An 18,987-nucleotide genomic window follows, 5' to 3' on the forward strand; every position below is an offset into this window, starting at 1 on the left:
GTCAACACCACCATTCCTCCTCTAGATATCATATTTCTGTAAGTATAAAACAAACTATTACTGTGCCGATTTCAATAAAACAAGACAATTCTGAGTCAAGGGTATAGGTGACACGCTTTGGCATTTGATGATTCTTCATAGGTGTATTTCCTTTGAGAGATAAAAGCACATCCAGTAAATGTGCAATAAATGTGCATGCGCTGTGTATCTTTGAACAAACCGGAACAGACCACAAAACAAAGTCACGTCAAATCAACAACAGGCACAGATAATATCTCTGACAGAGGAGGAGAAGCAGAACAACCACAAGTTGTAAAATATGTCAAATATAGAGTAAAATATGTCGTTATATCAGCCGATATTCTTCATATATTTATCTTTATGTAGTACCACACCTTACTTACCTTTCTTGTACTGTTTACTGTAAAACAAATTATAAATGCAAGAAAGTGTGAAATAGTCACAAATTATGAATTCATCTTTATATTTAGGTAATAGGTAGGTATATTAAAAAAGATACCAGTGAGTGTAGTCACTGGCAAAACATCCGATGTCCTCTCTACCAACTTTAAATCATGTATTCTTTACTCTGTCAAGCGAGCTATGAGATGCATGTATTATGACTGAGTTACATGTAAACAATGGAGTCGGCACACGCTCTGCTGGACAAACTGTGACGACAACATTTCTAAATGACCGCAAGCACTTTTCTCCATTACGTTCTGTAAAGAAAACTTTTAATATCATCGCCTATCGGCCAACATATCAGCCAATACCGATATGTGGACGATCGGGTTGCCTGATACACCGATACTAAAAGAGTATCGCGATACCCAGGCATTAAAAAGGTCCAATACTCCATTTTATTATTAGTATCGATACTTTTAGAATAATATGCTGATGCTGTATTTTCTATGAGTTGAGTGGATGCGTGACGGAGCAGTGTGTGTGTGTGTGAGAGAGAAAGCACGCTTTGCACAGTGGGCATGTCAACAGTGTCTGCACTGTTCCATGTTCTGTCATCTAATATTATATTCCATTACTTTTCCTGATATTTTAGGTTTTTACCGTGGTATCGTGTTAGAACCGGAATCGTGATACTTAGGATGGTATCGGTATCAAAGTCAAAATTTCGGTACCGTGACAACACTAGTCTGCGATAGGCCGATATCGGCCAGATGAATCAGTTGGGCTCTACTTCAAAACAGCAGACAATGTGGGCGTGACCAGAGATAATGTGGGTGTGGCCAGAGATAATGTGGGTGTGGCCAGAGATAATGTGGGTGTGGCCAGAGAGACAGGTGTTAAACAGCCTGAGCAGAGGACAGCATCGCTTTGTCCTGCCAGTGTGTTACAGGACACACACACACACAGACACACTCACTCACATGTGTACTAAGGCCCATCCATATTATGTATGCAGGTGAGGATGGGAGAGAATGGGATTGGAAAGAAGAGAGAGAGAGAGAGAGAGAGAGAGAGAGAGAGAGAGAGAGAGAGAGAGAGAGAAAGTCAGAAGGAGAGAGAGTGAGAGAGACAGAGACAGATAATGAGAATGAAAGCTAGAGAGAGAGGGAGAGAGAGATACAGAGACAGAGAGAGAGAAAGCCAGAAGTAGAGAGAGAGTGGCCGTGAGAGAGGGCTGTCCGGTGTGTCTGTGCAGGGGGACCGTCCCAGCAGGCAGCCCCTCTGATTTCATTAATTAACAGGACAAAAAGGACAAAACAGATGGGACCATAGAGGGACCCCCCCCCCCCCTCATCACCCCAACCACCGACCCCCATACAGTGCAAACACATAGACACACGCACTCAATCAAACAGAGCTACACTCGCAGTGCAAACACACATATGTGTACACTATGGCTTGTACGCCTGCACACACACACACACACACACACACACACACAGGCTGAATGATTCAGGGACAAATATCTAATTGCAATTATTTGACTTTATTTTGTTATTTTTTTGAGTTTTGATACTATTTCTGATACTTGTTTTAACGTCTTTTGTGTTTGTATTGTTGTGAGGTCTTGCCGAGTCACCAGTCTGCTCAAACTAATAAAGACGTGGGTCCTAATAAAGAAGCCTTGATATTGCAATTTGAACAATGAAACTGCGTATTTTTTTTAAAACATTCAAAATGATCACAGGTTTTTTGCAGGGATATTATTAATTATTATTATTGTATTTGGCCATATAGGCATTTCGATCAAATTCTGATTAATTGTTCAGCTGTAACGTGCAGACACACACACACCAAACACAGTCACACAAACTCAACCACTCAATCCACAAACAAAATTCCTATTTGCATACTCACAGTGCATACAGTATGCAGTGCACACAATCACAGCCACACACACACACACACACACACAGCCTCTCATTCACTCACACGGTACTCTGCCTCAACAGACAGGCTCATTATTTACAACAGAGCGGTCAACACACTTGATAGGAAGTACTGTATGGCAGCCCATTATGGCCATGGAATCAATACAAACCACACCAGGGAGAGAGAGAGAGAGAGAGAGAGAGAGAGAGAGAGAGAGAGAGAGAGAGAGAGAGAGAGAGAGAGAGAGAGAGAGAGAGAGAGAGAGAGAGAGAGAGAGAGAGAGAGAGAGAGAGAGAGAGAGAGAGAGAGAGAGAGAGAGAGAGAGAGAGAGAGAGAGAGAGAGAGAGAGAGAGAGAGAGAGAGAGAGAGAGAGAGACTTGGTTTGGGCTTAGGCCAGCACGGTCAACCTGCCCGGCTAAACAATGGCACAGTAATTAGTTAACGAAGCTCACTAATGAGGAACCCATAACCCCCAGCCCCTAAGACCCTGCTAGGACAGCTCTTTGGGGCCATGGTGGTGAGATTGTGTGTGTGCGTGTGCGTGTGTGTGTGTGTGTGTGTGTGTGTGTGTGTGTGTGTGTGTGTGTGTGTGTGTGTGTGTGTGTGGTGCAGAGTGTGCCCTGCCTCCACTGACGGGACAGGTCCCGGCTTTAGCATTAGCTCCCAGGGCTCTACCTCGGAAGTCCAATCCAGTTTGTTTCCTTAAATCCAATTAGTTGCTTTTGAGATCTATACTAATTACAGAGCAGGAGCTATGCCTCTCTCTCTCCCCCTCTCTCTATCTATCTATCCCCCCTCTCCCATCTTGTCCACGTCAGCATTAGCAGTTAATCTCCAGACAGCTAGGAGCTAGCGCTAACTCCTAAGTGCTAACTACTAGTAGCATGGAGCAGGTTTTTAACCACTCGCCGTGGCTGACCGTGGCTGACCGTGGCAGGCCGGCATGGCCTGGTGCGAACATACTATATGTAGCCGCTGTGCATGGATGAGTGTGGCTGGTTCCTGGGTGTATATGTACCGCTATGCTTTGCTAGCTGCACATCACAGCCGGGCAAATGAACATAAGACTGAAACTAGAAAGGGTTGCGCTTAAATGTAGGCGACGAGGCAAAAATAGATCAATGACAGCAGATCTCCCCATGCCATTCATATGACACTATTACACACTATGGCCCTATTCACATTATGACACGATTGCACTACGACACTATTACATGGTAAGGCAACTATATTTGTCAAGTTTGGTGGAAATTGGATGGCGGTACACTCATTTCAGTATTGAACATTTGGCCTGATGGTGGCGCTAGAGGAAAGGTCACGGGGTAACCAACATCAATAGAATTCTTCCTCGTCTTGGGGTCATGAATGTGCACTGGAAATGTTAAAAGACTCTCGGTTATTTTGCCCGACAATAAATATAGTTACAAATATATAATCTAATAATCGAATCTAACATAATGATTAGGGATGTCCGATATTATCGGCCTACCGATATTATCAGCCGATATCGGCATTAAGATGTGATATCGGAAAATATCGGTATCGGTTTTCAATTTTTTATTTTTTTTTTACATTTCTATAGAAATTATGTCCGATATTATCGACCTACCGATATTATCGGCCGATATCGGCATTAAAATGTGATATCGGTTGATATCGGTATCGGAAATTAAGAGTTGGACAATATCGGAATATCGGTAAAAAAGCCAATATCGAGCATCCCTACTAATAATGATAAAAAAAAATAACGAAATGCTAAAATGCTAAATACAGCGATGATGAGTCGGCCTACAGGGAGGAGGTCCAGCACCTGGCAGTGCAGGGCGCCGACAACAACCTGGCCCTCGACACCAAGGAGCTCCTCGTGGGTTGCAGGAAGACTAAAGCCGGTGCGTAAGCCCCCGCCTGGCGCCCACAGCAACGGGACGGAGGTTGAGCTGGTTGTCTCCGGCTTCAAATTCCTGTCCACATCTCAGAGGACCTCCTCTCTTGGACCCTCAACACCTCATCGTCACCAACCTCATAATATAGTCTACTCATATATCCACATCTGTCTGTACATACCTGCATATAATCCTTTTTACATTTATATAAATACTATATCTGTGCATATCCCTCACCTACTCTTACTAGTTACACTGCTGTCACTCACTTTACATATTAATACTGCAACTCTGTACATATATCTGATGTTAGCTTATTACTCAGCAGTACTAATTTATATATTTCATACCCAGTTTGTATATTACTATTGCACTTTATTGTTACATTTGCACTCTGGTTGGATACCAAACTTCATTTCGTTGTACTTCTGCTGTATGATGACAATACATTGAATCTAATCTAATCTACTATACTATACTACAACAACTCTATGTGGATATATCTGCTAATATACTACACGTCTATGTGGATATATCTGCTAATATACTACAACTCTATGTGGATATAATTATGTGCTAATATACTACACGTCTATGTCTATCGAGATTGAGATAACGTTTTCAGTCTGTTCACCTCATTCCAATAGTTTTATTGCAGTAAAATTTGTTTGTTTTGTTTGTTTGTTGGGATGGTCAAGATCAAATATTGATACTGTATTGATATAATATTGCCACGTAAACATCATGATATATTGCTGTATTGATCAAATATTAGCACGTAAACATCATGATATATTGCTGTATGGATATAATATTAGCACGTAAACATCATGATATATTGCTGTATTGATCAAATATTAGCACGTAAACATCATGATATATTGCTGTATGGATATGATATCAGCACGTAAACAATGAATGAACATCATGATTTATTGCTGTATTGATATAATATTAGCACATAAACATCATGACATATTGCTGTATGGATATAATAATACTGCCACGTAAACATGATATATTGTGATATATCGCTGTATGTATTTCCCCCCGCCCCTAGTATCTGATACGTCTCCTTCTCTCCCCAGTAACTGGTCCCAGGGAACTTGTTCTCCAGGAGAACAAATAGCAGTGCTGTCCTCCGTCTCTGTCCAAAGCAACACAATGGCACAGCGCTGCCCTGGGGCCGTCTATTCAGCCTCGACAGGAAATCTAACCTACTCCCAAAACACCCGCCTCTCCACCGGCCTCACGAGAAGAAAGGGCCAGCTTTCGTTATTACATTCTGGTTTTGAAGTGAGACACGTATTACGATTTTTCGAGTTTTATTTTGTGCTTTAACCCTTTCCCTACCTAACACGACAGAAGGTTAAAACCCCTTCACTACCACACTACAGTACTAGTGTGGTAGTGAAAGGGTTAACCCGTTGTCACGTGGCAGTGAAAGGGTTAACCGTCTGTATCGTCGCATTGAAAGGGTTAACCCCTTTGGTGGTGTGGTAGTGAAAGGGTTCAAAAGAAATCTGTATCTATGGTGTCAATTGATTCCAGAGTTTTCTCACAGAGTGATTAGTCAGTAAATGATGTGACGACGGTGACATTTTCTCTACTTTTCTTTTTTCTTTGCTTTTACTATCTTGTTTATTTCATGTGTGTTTGTTTTAATGTTGTTTCATATGTTATCAGTATCTGTAACGCCGCCTCACTGAACCAGGGCCCACTTGGAAGAAGAGATGGAAATCTCAACGTTAAATAAAAGAAATCCTAAAGAGTTCTGTTGGCGGTGGTTTGGACTCGACTCGTCGCGCGTTCTGCCTCTATTTCTCAGAGCGCTTGTGTTCGGCCCCCGTGTCACCCGTGTCAGCCCCCACCACCTTACCCCCCCCCCCCCCCTCCCCCCTCTCTCTCTCTCTTCAGTTCGTTTCTCACCCTCCATGGGGCGAGCATGAAAAAACATTCAAAGCGTAGAACATTCTTCCTAATTCCAGGGAGGAATGTCAGTCTCCTTTTTTCTCTCTCCTCTCATCTCATGCTGATCAAACAATAGTTATCCTCCAACTGGGGGTGGAGGTGGAGGGCGGATGGGGGGGGGGGCAGTGGAGAGAAAGAGAGAGAGAGAACATGAGAAGAAAAATATGAAAAGAGAAACTAGAGAGAGAGAGTGGACAGGTGTAGAGAGTGTTGGGACAGAGGCTCTTTCGCTCCGGTCAACACACCCGTCCTCAGAATATACAGAGACGGTTCAACACAGCAGCCTTTAAAAATTGCAGTGTGTAGCTTTTGGGGGGAAATCCTAACTTTATATTTTTGCCTTTAGAACCGAATGAAAAATGTCCTCCTTTAGGACACAGTTTGAGGCCCACAGCGACGGTCCCCCTTTGCATCCGGTATCTCTTCGGTAGTTAGGAAATAGAATACGGCTAGTTTTACCGATTTACTAAAGATAACAAGAAAAAAGACTATAATAATTTATTATGTGAAAAAACAACTAACAAAACGGAAGGCATTGGTATAGGAGAAGCGTATCTACTTCCCACCAGCTGCTCTCCCAGGGGTCTGACACAAGTCTACAAAGCGACGGTGAGTTCTTTATATCATTATTGTTTAGCTTCATGTTTTGGTTTAAGATGGGCCGACGCCTAAGCGCTCCAGTAGTCTGGTACAGGACGGAGCGGTGCGCTTTCAAAGGCACCTGCCTCCAAACCAGTATTATCCCTGCGCATGAGCACACACACACACATATACACCAGTATTAGCCCTGTGCATGTGCACACACACACACACACCAGTATTAGCCCTGTGCATGTGCACACACACACAAATACACCAGTATTAGCCAATAGCCGCCCTGTGCATGTGCACACACACACATATACACCAGTATTAGCCCTGTGCATGTGCACACACACATATACACCAGTATTAGCCCTGTGCATGTGCACACACACACATATACACCAGTATTAGCCCTGTGCATGTGCACACACACACATATACACCAGTATTAGCCCTGTGCATGTGCACACACACACATATACACCAGTATTAGCCCTGTGCATGTGCGCACACACACAGATACACCAGTATTAGCCCTGTGCATGTGCACACACACACATATACACCAGTATTAGCCCTGTGCAGGTGCACACACACACACAATACAAACACAGGTTGCTAGGCCTGGAGTTTCCTGTAGTTTAGGGAAGCGAAATGAGTCATAGAAGACCTTTACAACTTAGAAGTTATTACTCAGCATACAGCCAAGACATCACCGTCTGTAGCAAAATAACCAACAGTCAGCCTGGGTAGATGGTGTGTTTGTCAAAGACTAACGTAGTGGAACAGACAGTCAGTCTGGGTAGACGTGTGTTTGTCAAAGACTAATGTAGAGGCACAGACAGTCTGTGTGTTTGTCAAAGACTAATGTAGAGGAACAGACAGTCTGTGTGTTTGTCAAAGACTAACGTAGAGGAACAGACAGTCTGTGTGTTTGTCAAAGACTAATGTAGAGGCACAGACAGTCTGTGTGTTTGTCAAAGACTAATGTAGAGGCACAGACAGTCTGTGTGTTTGTCAAAGACTAATGTAGAGGGACAGACACAGTCTGTGTGTTTGTCAAAGACTAATGTAGAGGGACAGCTCATCTCTGCCTACAATTGATCCTTCATTGTGCACCGCATTCAAACACACTAATACTATATACGATAATGTAAAGAGCTGCTTGAGGAGCACTAATCTGGACAGGATGTTGGACAGCTTCCAGGAGCGTTAAACCAGGGCAATGCACAGGAGAAACTTGTCTGGAGTTTGAATGACAGGAGGGGAAATGCTCTATAATTCTGTTCTATGTATAATAGAGGTGTAATTAAATCATTCTCACAAGGAGGAACACAGGTTGCATTATTTCCTTGCAGGTGAATGTAGCTGGTGTGGCTGAATACTTAAGGCCTATGCAACTTGGTTCCACTTTCGTCATGTGAGCAACTGTTAAGATCCGGCATCCCTGTGCGGCCTGGATGAATTCCCTTCCTGTCCTTTGGTTAATCTCGCAAGGCATATATTGATAGAATCGGGCACGACTACTAGTCAGCTAAGGGCAGTGACCTTTTTGTCTCTCAACTTAAGTGAGAAGGAGCAGAAGAATGTAGAGAGATTGGTCCTGCGATGTTCCGCTGTGTCCGCTACCAATAATATCAAATGCCAACGTTCACAGTCTGCTGAAAACAGCCTAGTGGAATTGATATTCGACAATTCTTCATTGTTAGCGAAGTCATTTGGTGTCATTCCATTAAGAACGCTGCTGTGGCCAGTTCAGGGCTGAAAATAACATTGTCACTTATTGATATAAAACAGCCTTTTCTTTGCTTGCCTGCGAGTTAAATCAGTGGTGTTTTCTTCCTTTCATATTGGTAAAGTATTTTGTCACGACACGGTTGCAGTTTGAGCAATGGTCACCAGCAGCATCCATGGTGGTGTGTTGGGGATGTGTGTGAGCCTTAGGCTACAGTAAGCTTTTAGTATGTTGCGTTCAACACACACACGTACATAGCTGCTGCTGCATATTTTAACATACAGTAGGCTTTTAGTATGTTGCGTTCAACCAACACACATACATAGCTGCTGCATGTTTTAACCACACATACAGTAAGCTTTTAGTATGTTGCGTTCAACACACACACGTACATAGCTGCTGCTGCATATTTTAACATACAGTAAGCTTTTAGTATGTTGCGTTCAACACACACACGTACATAGCTGCTGCTGCATATTTTAACATATAGTAAGCTTTTAGTATGTTGCGTTCAACCAACACACATACATAGCTGCTGCATGTTTTAACCACACATACAGTAAGCTTTTAGTATGTTGCGTTCAACACACACACGTACATAGCTGCTGCTGCATATTTTAACATACAGTAAGCTTTTAGTATGTTGCGTTCAACACACACACGTACATAGCTGCTGCTGCATATTTTAACATATAGTAAGCTTTTAGTATGTTGCGTTCAACCAACACACATACATAGCTGCTGCATGTTTTAACCACACATACAGTAAGCTTTTAGTATGTTGCGTTCAACACACACACGTACATAGCTGCTGCTGCATATTTTAACATACAGTAGGCTTTTAGTATGTTGCGTTCAACCAACACACATACATAGCTGCTGCATGTTTTAACCACACATACAGTAAGCTTTTAGTATGTTGCGTTCAACCAACACACATACATAGCTGCTGCATGTTTTAACCACACATACAGTAAGCTTTTAGTATGTTGCGTTCAACCAACACACGTACATAGCTGCTGCATGTTTTAACCTACAGTAAGCTTTTAGTATGTTGCTTTCAACCAACACACGTACATAGCTGCTGCATGTTTTAACCTACAGTAAGCTTTTAGTATGTTGCGTTCAACAAACACACGTACATAGCTGCTGCATGTTTTAACCTACAGTAAGCTTTTAGTATGTTGCGTTCAACCAACACACGTACATAGCTGCTGCATGTTTTAACCACACATACAGTATTTTCTAAATATATTCAAATGTGTTCTAAATATTTTCCTAAAAAATATGTTGTAATTTCTCCTATTATCATATTTTTCTGGAAACAGGAAATAGACTGGGTGGGTGGGGATTCCCAGGAACCCGTTTCCAGACATTAAACCCTAATCCAGAGGCTGAGCGATGGGGTGTTTCTTTCATTTTTTATTCAGTTTCTGAAACTAAAACGAGACACAGTGAAAATGCTTCCTGTGGATCAAGCTGTGTGGCCCACTGGCCAGATACTGTAACAAGCTCGATATAGTTACACAACTAACAAGGGTGACATTTGTGTCTTGTATAATATAGTTGTCAGCTTGCAGCAAAGTAATAACATTAACATTAGTCAGTAATAATGTTAGCTTGTGGCTATCTTGACTATAAATCGTAGGGTATTGGCCTATCACAGACATATTGGTGTCGGCCGACATATCGATATGATTGCCGATAGGTGGCGATATTAAAACTTTTTTACAGAACATAATGGAGAAAATGGGTCATTTATATAAATGCTGTCAACAGTTTGTCCAGCAGAGTGTAATCCGACTCCATCGTTTAGATATAACTCGGACATAATACTCACGTCATTGTTTACAATATTCTCAGAAGCACTGTCTGCATGAAGAAATAAATATAAAGAATATTTATTATATTATATAATATTCGGGCTCTACGCATAATATCAGGTTATCATAGTGGTCAAGTCGGACAGCGTTTGGTGGCATAAGTTAGCAGCATATCGTATGCAATTATCTAAAGTTGTTTAGCTTAGCTGATAAGTATTTAACTGTGCTTCTTTCTTCTTAGCTAAAAAAAACTGATATTAGCTGTAGCAACACACGTTTGAAAAGCTAACATTATATTCTATCCTAGTAAGCTAGGTTAGAGTAATAAACTATTAGATCCAGGCCTACATTCTCCAGATTAACTAAACGTTAGCTTAAGGTACATTTAATGTATCTATAACCTGCCTCTGGACGAGTCTCTTACCTCATGATAACTGTATCTATAACCTGCCTCTGGATGAGTCTCTTACCCATATTCTAACTTGTCAGCAGCAACTACATATAACAGCTTTAAGCATACATTCATGATCATCAAAACACATCAAATAGAGTAGGCAAATCACATACTGTAACAACACCCCCCTCTCTGATGCAACAAAGTCTAAAAGTGCCATATCTCATATAAAAAAAAATAAGAAGAAGAATAAAACTTAAAAAATTTACAAATGTATGCATTTGTTTTTCAGGATAAACCCATTGAGATTTAGAATAAGCATGGATTTACTAGTTGCTGGCATGACGTGGCATTTTGTGTGTGTGTGTGCGCGCGTGTGTGTGTGTGTGTGTGTGTGTGTGTGTGTGTGTGTGTGTGAAAGTGCACCTATGAAACAGACGAGTCTCTGGGTGATGCTGAAATGCTGGGGGGGTTGTTATGGAGACACAAGTCCCATAAGACCACAGAGTTTACCGTTTTGTCTCCTGTGGCTGGTAGCTAACACCCCTGGCAACCGGGCCCCGGTCCAACAACCAAACCAACTTCTCCTCCCCTCCCGCCTCTCCTTTCTGTGCCATTGATTTTCAATCTCGAAAAATCAACCCATGAGTGTCCGTCTGTGTTTACACGGCGTCAGAGGAGAGACACACCCAATCCCATTAGGCTAGCTTTACCGACGAGAACATTAACACCTTCATAGATTCAGATCCCAGACCAGCTAGCTCTATAGGCCTTTGTGCCTCCGCCTGCTTGGTAAATGTAAACCACAACGGGTTGGCATAAATTATTTCCTTCCTCCAACTTGTTTTTTCACAGAGTGGACAGAGTGGCCACCACACGGTGCTGTTTGCCTCCCCACAGAACCCCGGGACTTTCAGCCTCTCTACCCTGTTCAGGTCCCCAGGTAACCATGGCGATGAAGAGCAAGAAAGAACGCTTTCATGTTGGCGCCCTGAACCAGGATTTGCAGGGGAAATGAGCTGAGGACTGAGTGTGTGTGTGTGTGTGTGTGTGTGGAGAGGGGAGGGGCTCAACTCAAGCCATACGTGGGGAGATGCAATAAGAAAACACACTTCATACAACAGAAGAATGAACGACTATGCACACATGAGGGGGGGGGGCAAAGTAGGCTAATCACCAGACACAACCAATTGAACAGATAACTTACTGTTTTAGAATCCAGTTCGTGTCTGTTTTGCGCCAAAACTTTGTCCACACCAGCTTGATCTGCGTATGTTACGAATCCGAATCCCCTGGGGGGGGGGGGGAGAGAAAACAGGCACAACAACCATTCATTTTACAGAGAGGCGATGCAGAGTCCCGACACACCGAGTGGAATTATAAAAGGCACCGTGATAGGACGGCACAGCGCACGCCTCCCTCCCGTCCTTACCTCGACCGCTTGGTAACGGGATCCCGCATCACCATGCACTCTTTCACTTCGCCGAATTTACAGAAGTACTCTTTCAAACCCTCTGGGAAGATACACACAAAAAAAGAAGGTGGAAATGTACGTTAAAGCAACACACACACACACAAAAATGGGCTTTTATTATTATAGCCACAATGTGAAACTATATGGGCTTCGCTGAGAGACAATGCGGTCGCGGACACAAGAAGAAGACCACGTTGTGTTTGTGTCCCACGATGCTCGCTCTTGTTTGGCTGCTAAAGCATAACAGCCATTAGGCCTCCTGTGAGCCACACAGGTTACAATGCGTGGTGTTTACCGTCTGGAACTACAGATCCCGACCGCGAAATAATACACCATATTATAGGCTACACCCCCCCCCCCCCCATCTGGACCGTTTTCAAGGTCATAAACTGTATAAATGAATGGATTCGGTGCCAACATGCGATGTGATGAAAACAAAAACATGCACATCAAAATAACATGGAAGTTATCATTATACTAGGTTATTATAAATAGCAGAGTGGAAATAGTATTTGCAGTGCGTTGTGGTGGGGGGGGGCACATACACCATAGTAAACGCATTTCCAATGTTATAATCTCCCTGGTGGTGTTTCTGCATTAAGTCTAAATCCCGAGGGCTGATCCTCGTCGTTGAATAGAAGACTTTGATTTAGAGACTCTACTCCCGTCCAGTCCTCAAACTTCACGAAGCGTCTCGAGGATGTTTACAAGCAAAGAGGCTATTGTTGTTGTGGGACGAGACGAGGAGCAGCGGGGGGGGGGTCTGTGTGAAGTAGTAGCGTGCGGGACAGGGGCTCACCTTGTGTCGTCTGCCAACTCAGACCTCCGATGAACATTTTGCTGAATGGAGAGAGAGAAGCAGAGGCCATAGAATGAGGTGTCACAGAAACACAGTACTAGTAATATACCTTCAATAACATTGTAGTTACAAAAAAAAAAAAAAAAAAATCATTCAGAAGACAAGATACACAAGATACAAAATAGCATAAATAAAATTTAAAAAAAAATTAAAGTAAAGGGGGGGGAGAATATCGGCCATGTTGCGTATTATATAGACACTATAATGGCCAAGTCGGGCCGTTATAATAATCCCCCGGTGGAAAAAAAGACGGGCTTTCCAGCAGAAGAGACGAAGGAGAGGAAAAAGTTGCAATGTGCCTTTTTGTTTAAACCGAGACAAACAACCGGAGAAAGCGACCGTGACGCGTCTGTCTGCGTGGCCGCGGCGGCTGAGAGCGCGTCTCGCGGGGAGACCTCGCAGCGGAGCAGCGTGTCTTTTGTCTCGGCGCTGCTCCGCGGAGCGACGCGCTGAAAACTACCGCAACTCCAAGGTGGGAACTCCCGGGGAAACGAGGCCACCGGACGGACCGAGAGAGAGGCAGCACGACGCGTGGTGGTGTGGTGGTGAAGCGCGGGCCGGGAGGCTTCTTTACCAGGGGTCGTGGGGGGAGTTGTCCGTGGAGGACAGGCTGATTTGGCTCCCTTCCGTATCCATTCTGCTCCACTAGGATTCCCGCACTGTGAGGCGAGGAGAGGCGGTGAGCTCCACCACGGCTCCAGACTCTGAGGGGCGGGTGGCTGGGTGGTGAGCAGGGGGGGGGGGGGTTATCTAAAGGAGGAGGGATCGAGCGCGCGCACACACACACACACACACACACAGACACACACACACACACACACACACACACACACAGACAGACACACAGAGAGAGAGAGAGACTCCGCCTCTCTACCTCGTTTTCCCGGAGCCTAAAAGATGCGTTCGGTCGGTCCTCGTCAACTCGTCGTCACGTCGGAAATAATGATCAAATGGTAAATACAACAAGGTGATAGCGTTCGGATGCTGCTAGTTAGAGGCCGTACAGTCAGGAATCAGGATCAACCAGATGCAAGGCAGCAGATTCGGAAAGATTATTCAACCTTTCTTTCTTGATGCAGGGGGTTTGACCGTTTGAGTGGGTTTTTTTTTTTTTTAGGAATCACAGCACTTCAACATCATATTTCTGACAGATGTCTCATCGTGATACTCCGTGTTGAAAATAAAGTATATTTTGTACCACAAAAGGTGAAGGGTTTGATTGATTGATTGAACATTTTATTAACAGATTGCAGAATGGGTACAGTACAGTACAGCTCAATACATACAATTGTTAATCACTACCCACCTTCAAAAACACTCTCAAAGAACACCTACGGGAGACTGCAATTCAAAACTGGCCCCTACAAATGTCCTAACCCAGTTGTACAATAAAGACCAAGCATGGCTTTGTCAGTATTCCAATGTACAGCCCCACCCAACCCAACACCTACCCAACCTCCTCCAATGTACAGTTTCCATGTCAAATGTATGTCAGTATTCCAATGTACAGTGTCCCCCCCCCCCCCCCCCCCCACCTCCAATGTACAGCCCCACCCCACCTACCCAACCTCCCCCAATGCACAGTTTCTATGTCAAATGTATATACTCTTCTTCTGGATTTTTTTAGTATCACAAACAGTACTGTATTTGAAAATCTGGTATGTCATAAATGTATAGATGTAGCAGTACTGTCTATCTGTATGTCATGTGTGTCATATGATGAATTGAAAATGGGGGACCCTGATGGAAACAAGACGAAAGTCTTTCTCAGGTCTGCATCCTCTTAACAATTGTATGTATTGAGCTGTACTGTACTGTACCCATTCTGCAATCTGTTAATAAACTTTTCAATCAATCAATCAAATTAAGGGGATGCAGACCAGAGAAAGACTTTCATCTTGTTTACATCAGGGTCCCCCATTTTCAATTCATCATAACATATATGACACACACGACATACAGATAGACAGTACTGCTACATCTATACATTTATGACATACCAGATTTGCAAATACAGTTGTGTGATACAAAAAGTGTCCAGTGAAACAGACGTCAGTGAAACGTCACAACTTGTAAACTCGGGTATCATCATGGAACCTGCCCAAGTTTACCACTGGTATATTTACCATTTGGTCGGCGGTTCGTTCGAGTGCAACATCCTGGTGGTAAGTTTGAACATGTCCGACTTTCCGAGGACCGACCGAACGCGGCCTACCCCAGTCTCCAGCCTCCCTCTCTCTCCTCGCTGCACGTTGCCTTTATTCATGTCAGTGGGTCTCTGTCGTGTTTCCCCGCCGTCCATGGTATTGGCTGATCACAACAAGAACGATTCCGTTTGGTGCTTATTACACGTCATTACCAATATAGTAGTACTAACTATAGTAGAAAAATAACCAAGCTATTTGTTCAAAGCCGTATATGGATCATCAGAGACAGAATATAATAAAACACGACTTAGTCAACGCAGCCAGGGGATTATATGTGTTAGTTTTAAATTGCATATGATGTATTACTGGCACTGGCAGTGATAGTCAATGTCTTTCCTCAAGGAGAAACGGTTTTTATATCCTCTTCACTCCATCACACTCAGCAGGCCTCATCCAACCTTCCTCAAGCCCATAGGGCTGGGAGTGGGAGATATGCCCAAAATATCGTATCACGACATGTTTCTTATAGTTTTGATGGTAGAACAGTATAATTTCCAGTACAAATTACAATGCGAGTATCTTTTAATACCGTTGTCATGTTGGTGTTTCAACCTAAAATCACGATATTCTTTATCGAATTTTAATACTGCTGCAAGGGGGAAACTATTTACTATATTCATATTAGATTCGATTAGATTAAAATGTATTGTCATTATACCGCACAAGCAAGTACAGTACAACGGAAAGAAGTTTGGCATCCAACCAGAGTGCAAATGTAGCAGTGTGCAACAGCAATAAACAATGTAGCCTGCCCTACAGGTGATTAAACTGGGTACAAAATATACAAAGTGTAGTGCTAATCAGATGTACAGAGTTGTAGTACAATATGTACACTGATACAAGTGTGAAGACAGTATGGTATAGTCATACTGGCCAGCAGTGTAAGTAGGATATGTACAGATATAGTATAGATATATTATGGATGATGGGCAGCTAGGTGGTGCAGTGGGCAAGGCGCTCACCACCAATGCAGGAGACGCTGGGTTCGAGCCCAGCTCTCCGCATTGCTATCAGCTTGGCTGGTCGTTCATACTAATACAATTGGCAGTATTAGGGGGTGGGAAGCTGATGGGTGGGGATCGGACGTTGTGGACAGCGACTCCTACAGGTCGGTTGGTGCGCCTGCGCAGCAGAATCAGGAAGCGACAGGGCCGGCGTGTCCCTCCCACGCAGACCCCCGACGCTGAGAGATCGCGCTGTGCAGGTGAAAAGATGCGACTGCTGCTTCCTCGAGTACCGGAGGGGACACGTGATGTAAGGCTTCGTCCACATTGCAGCCGGCTTGTGGGAGGCATGGCCTAACAACGTTCGAGACAGGGGAGGGTAGAATTGGACGATACGAAATTGGGACGGGAGAAAAATAGAAAATGGGAGAAAAAGTAGATAAAAAAAAATATATATTATGGATGACAATATTGTAAAACTCCATGAATCTGTAACAGCCCTAAACTCAGACCTCGTCCAACTCCAAAGGCCAATTCAGGGTATTTTCAATTGTAGACTCTTTCTTTCCCTTCGTCATACTACTCAAAGATTCTGTCCAAAACACCATGTGTGTGAGTGAGTGAGTTGTGTTTCTCTGGATACTGGAGTTGGATGCAACTCTCCTGGCTGCAGTTCAGTTCAGTGGGGCAACAGAACAATGATTATCCTCAAATGCCCTTTTAAAAACATTTATTGTGTCTTATTAAAGTCTGAAAGGACGTTTTGTTTTGGTAACACTGTGCCGTCGCCTGGTTGGATTGACTGCATGGTATAGCTGGCGCAGAGCTGCGGCCGGCTGGAGACCCGGAGAGGGAAATCTGCTCATTTGTGCTCCGCTGACAGGACGTCAGCTGAATCGATGGGGATGTCGCCATACGATAGAAAAATCATTGAAAATCACAGTAATGATTTTTTTAGCTTCCATCCAGGCTTTATGAGGCTGACACACTGTCCTCTTTTTGACACGTGGTTTCCAAGTCATTCTTGCCTCGATACGACAACAAAAAAATCTACTTTTTTCATTATCTTTTAGATTCAAGAGATTTATTCGTCACGTACATACACGAGACATGTGGTGAAATGAAGGTGGCCATGCCCGCCTTGATTGTGCAAAAATACAAATACTAAAATAGAATAGATAATAAAATAAAATAGACATGATAAAAAGTAATAAGAATAAAATAAAATACAATGCTAAGCTTAAGAAATAAAGGTAATTAGTAATATATACAATAATATACAAATATACATTTATGTTTTAATGTTTTTAACGTTACTGAAAAGTGTGGTAGTTATTTCGGCCATTGGGCCATAAACGCCACGTAAACGGAGGAAAGTCTCCACGTCACATGTCACTTGTTTTCTGAAAAGCTTTGCCATTGTGATGTAATACAGTATCACTGTGATGTAATACAGTATCACTGTGATGTAATACAGTATCACTGTGATGTAATACAGTATCATTGTGATGTAATACATATCATTGTGATGTAATACAGTATCACTGTGATGTAATACAGTATCATTGTGATGCAATACAGTATCAGTGTGATGTAATACATATCATTGTGATGTAATACAGTATCATTGTGATGTTATACAGTATCATTGTGATGTAATACAGTATCATTGTGATGTTATACAGTATCATTGTTGTGATGTTATACAGTATCATTGTGATGTAATACAGTATCACTGTGATGTAATACAGTATCATTGTGATGTAATACAGTATCATTGTGATGTAATACAGTATTGTTGTGATGTTATACAGAATCATTGTGATGTAATACAGTATCATTGTGATGTAATACAGTATCATTGTGATGTAATACAGTATCATTGTGATGTAATACAGTATCATTGTGATGTAATACAGTATTATTGTGATGTAATACAGTATCATTGTGATGTTATACAGTATCATTGTGATGTTATACAGTATCATTGTGATGTAATACAGTATCATTGTGATGTTATACAGTATCATTGTGATGTTATACAGTATCATTGTGATGTAATACAGTATCATTGCGATGTAATACAGTATCACTGTGATGTAATACAGTATTATTGTGATGTAATACAGTATCATTGTGATGTAATACAGTATCCAAGGAAGAATTCCTCTTCTTCCTTTTTTAGATGCCATAATTCAGATTCAGATTCAGATTCAGATTCCTTTATTGAGCCATTTGTGTAAAACACATTGGTAATTGTTGCAGCAATACAGTGTATGCATTCTTTCTTTTTTCACAGTAAACAAACACCAACACAGACAAGAAACGAAAACAGTGCAGTGGGGGATTAATCAATAAATAAAATACACATATATATAAAGTGAAGTGTGCAGAGATCCAGTACGGACTAGTGCAGTGCAGTCAATGTCATTGAGCCATAATAAGGTACAATAGAGCAACATTTTGTGGCATTTTAGTCACATGTGGTGACTTTCATGGGTTTATGTGGTGTTTAAGACACGTTTCCAGAAACAATGGGAGCCTATGGTATTGCTGAATCTGCAGAAAGTAACTTCACCATTTTTCAGTAACGGTAAAAGATTATGAAAAAAGGCATATTGATTTATATTGTTTGTGTCAAGGCTCCCTTACTGGTACTGGTGAGTGAAGGGTTCAGAGGTCAGAGGTTGTGCAAGTGACCAACCCTCATTACAGCATGGGTTATAGCTACTTCCAACCCTTAGTATTCAGTCGCCGCTCGTCCATCATCCA

General features: G+C 42.6%; 1 protein-coding gene across 2 annotated transcripts in view; it reads right to left on the reverse strand.

Moving 5' to 3' along the window:
* Nucleotides 1-13,739, reverse strand: part of LOC311231099 (RNA-binding protein Musashi homolog 1-like) — a 74,823-nt gene extending 61,084 nt beyond the window's left edge. For both annotated transcript variants that reach the window (XM_084317588.1, XM_084317587.1), the window contains exons 1-4: nucleotides 13,639-13,739; nucleotides 13,005-13,045; nucleotides 12,164-12,245; nucleotides 11,939-12,023 (exon numbers count right to left, since the gene is read on the reverse strand). In XM_084317588.1, coding sequence (XP_084173714.1) covers nucleotides 11,939-12,023; nucleotides 12,164-12,245; nucleotides 13,005-13,045; nucleotides 13,639-13,700 — 270 coding nt within the window. In that variant the 5' untranslated portion in view covers nucleotides 13,701-13,739. The remainder of the gene's footprint in view (nucleotides 1-11,938; nucleotides 12,024-12,163; nucleotides 12,246-13,004; nucleotides 13,046-13,638) is intronic.
* Between the last annotated feature and the right edge of the window lie 5,248 nt (nucleotides 13,740-18,987).

Source organism: Notolepis coatsorum (genome assembly GCF_963971535.1).
Source record: "Notolepis coatsorum genome assembly, chromosome: 6".
Taxonomy (NCBI): domain Eukaryota; kingdom Metazoa; phylum Chordata; class Actinopteri; order Aulopiformes; family Paralepididae; genus Notolepis; species Notolepis coatsorum.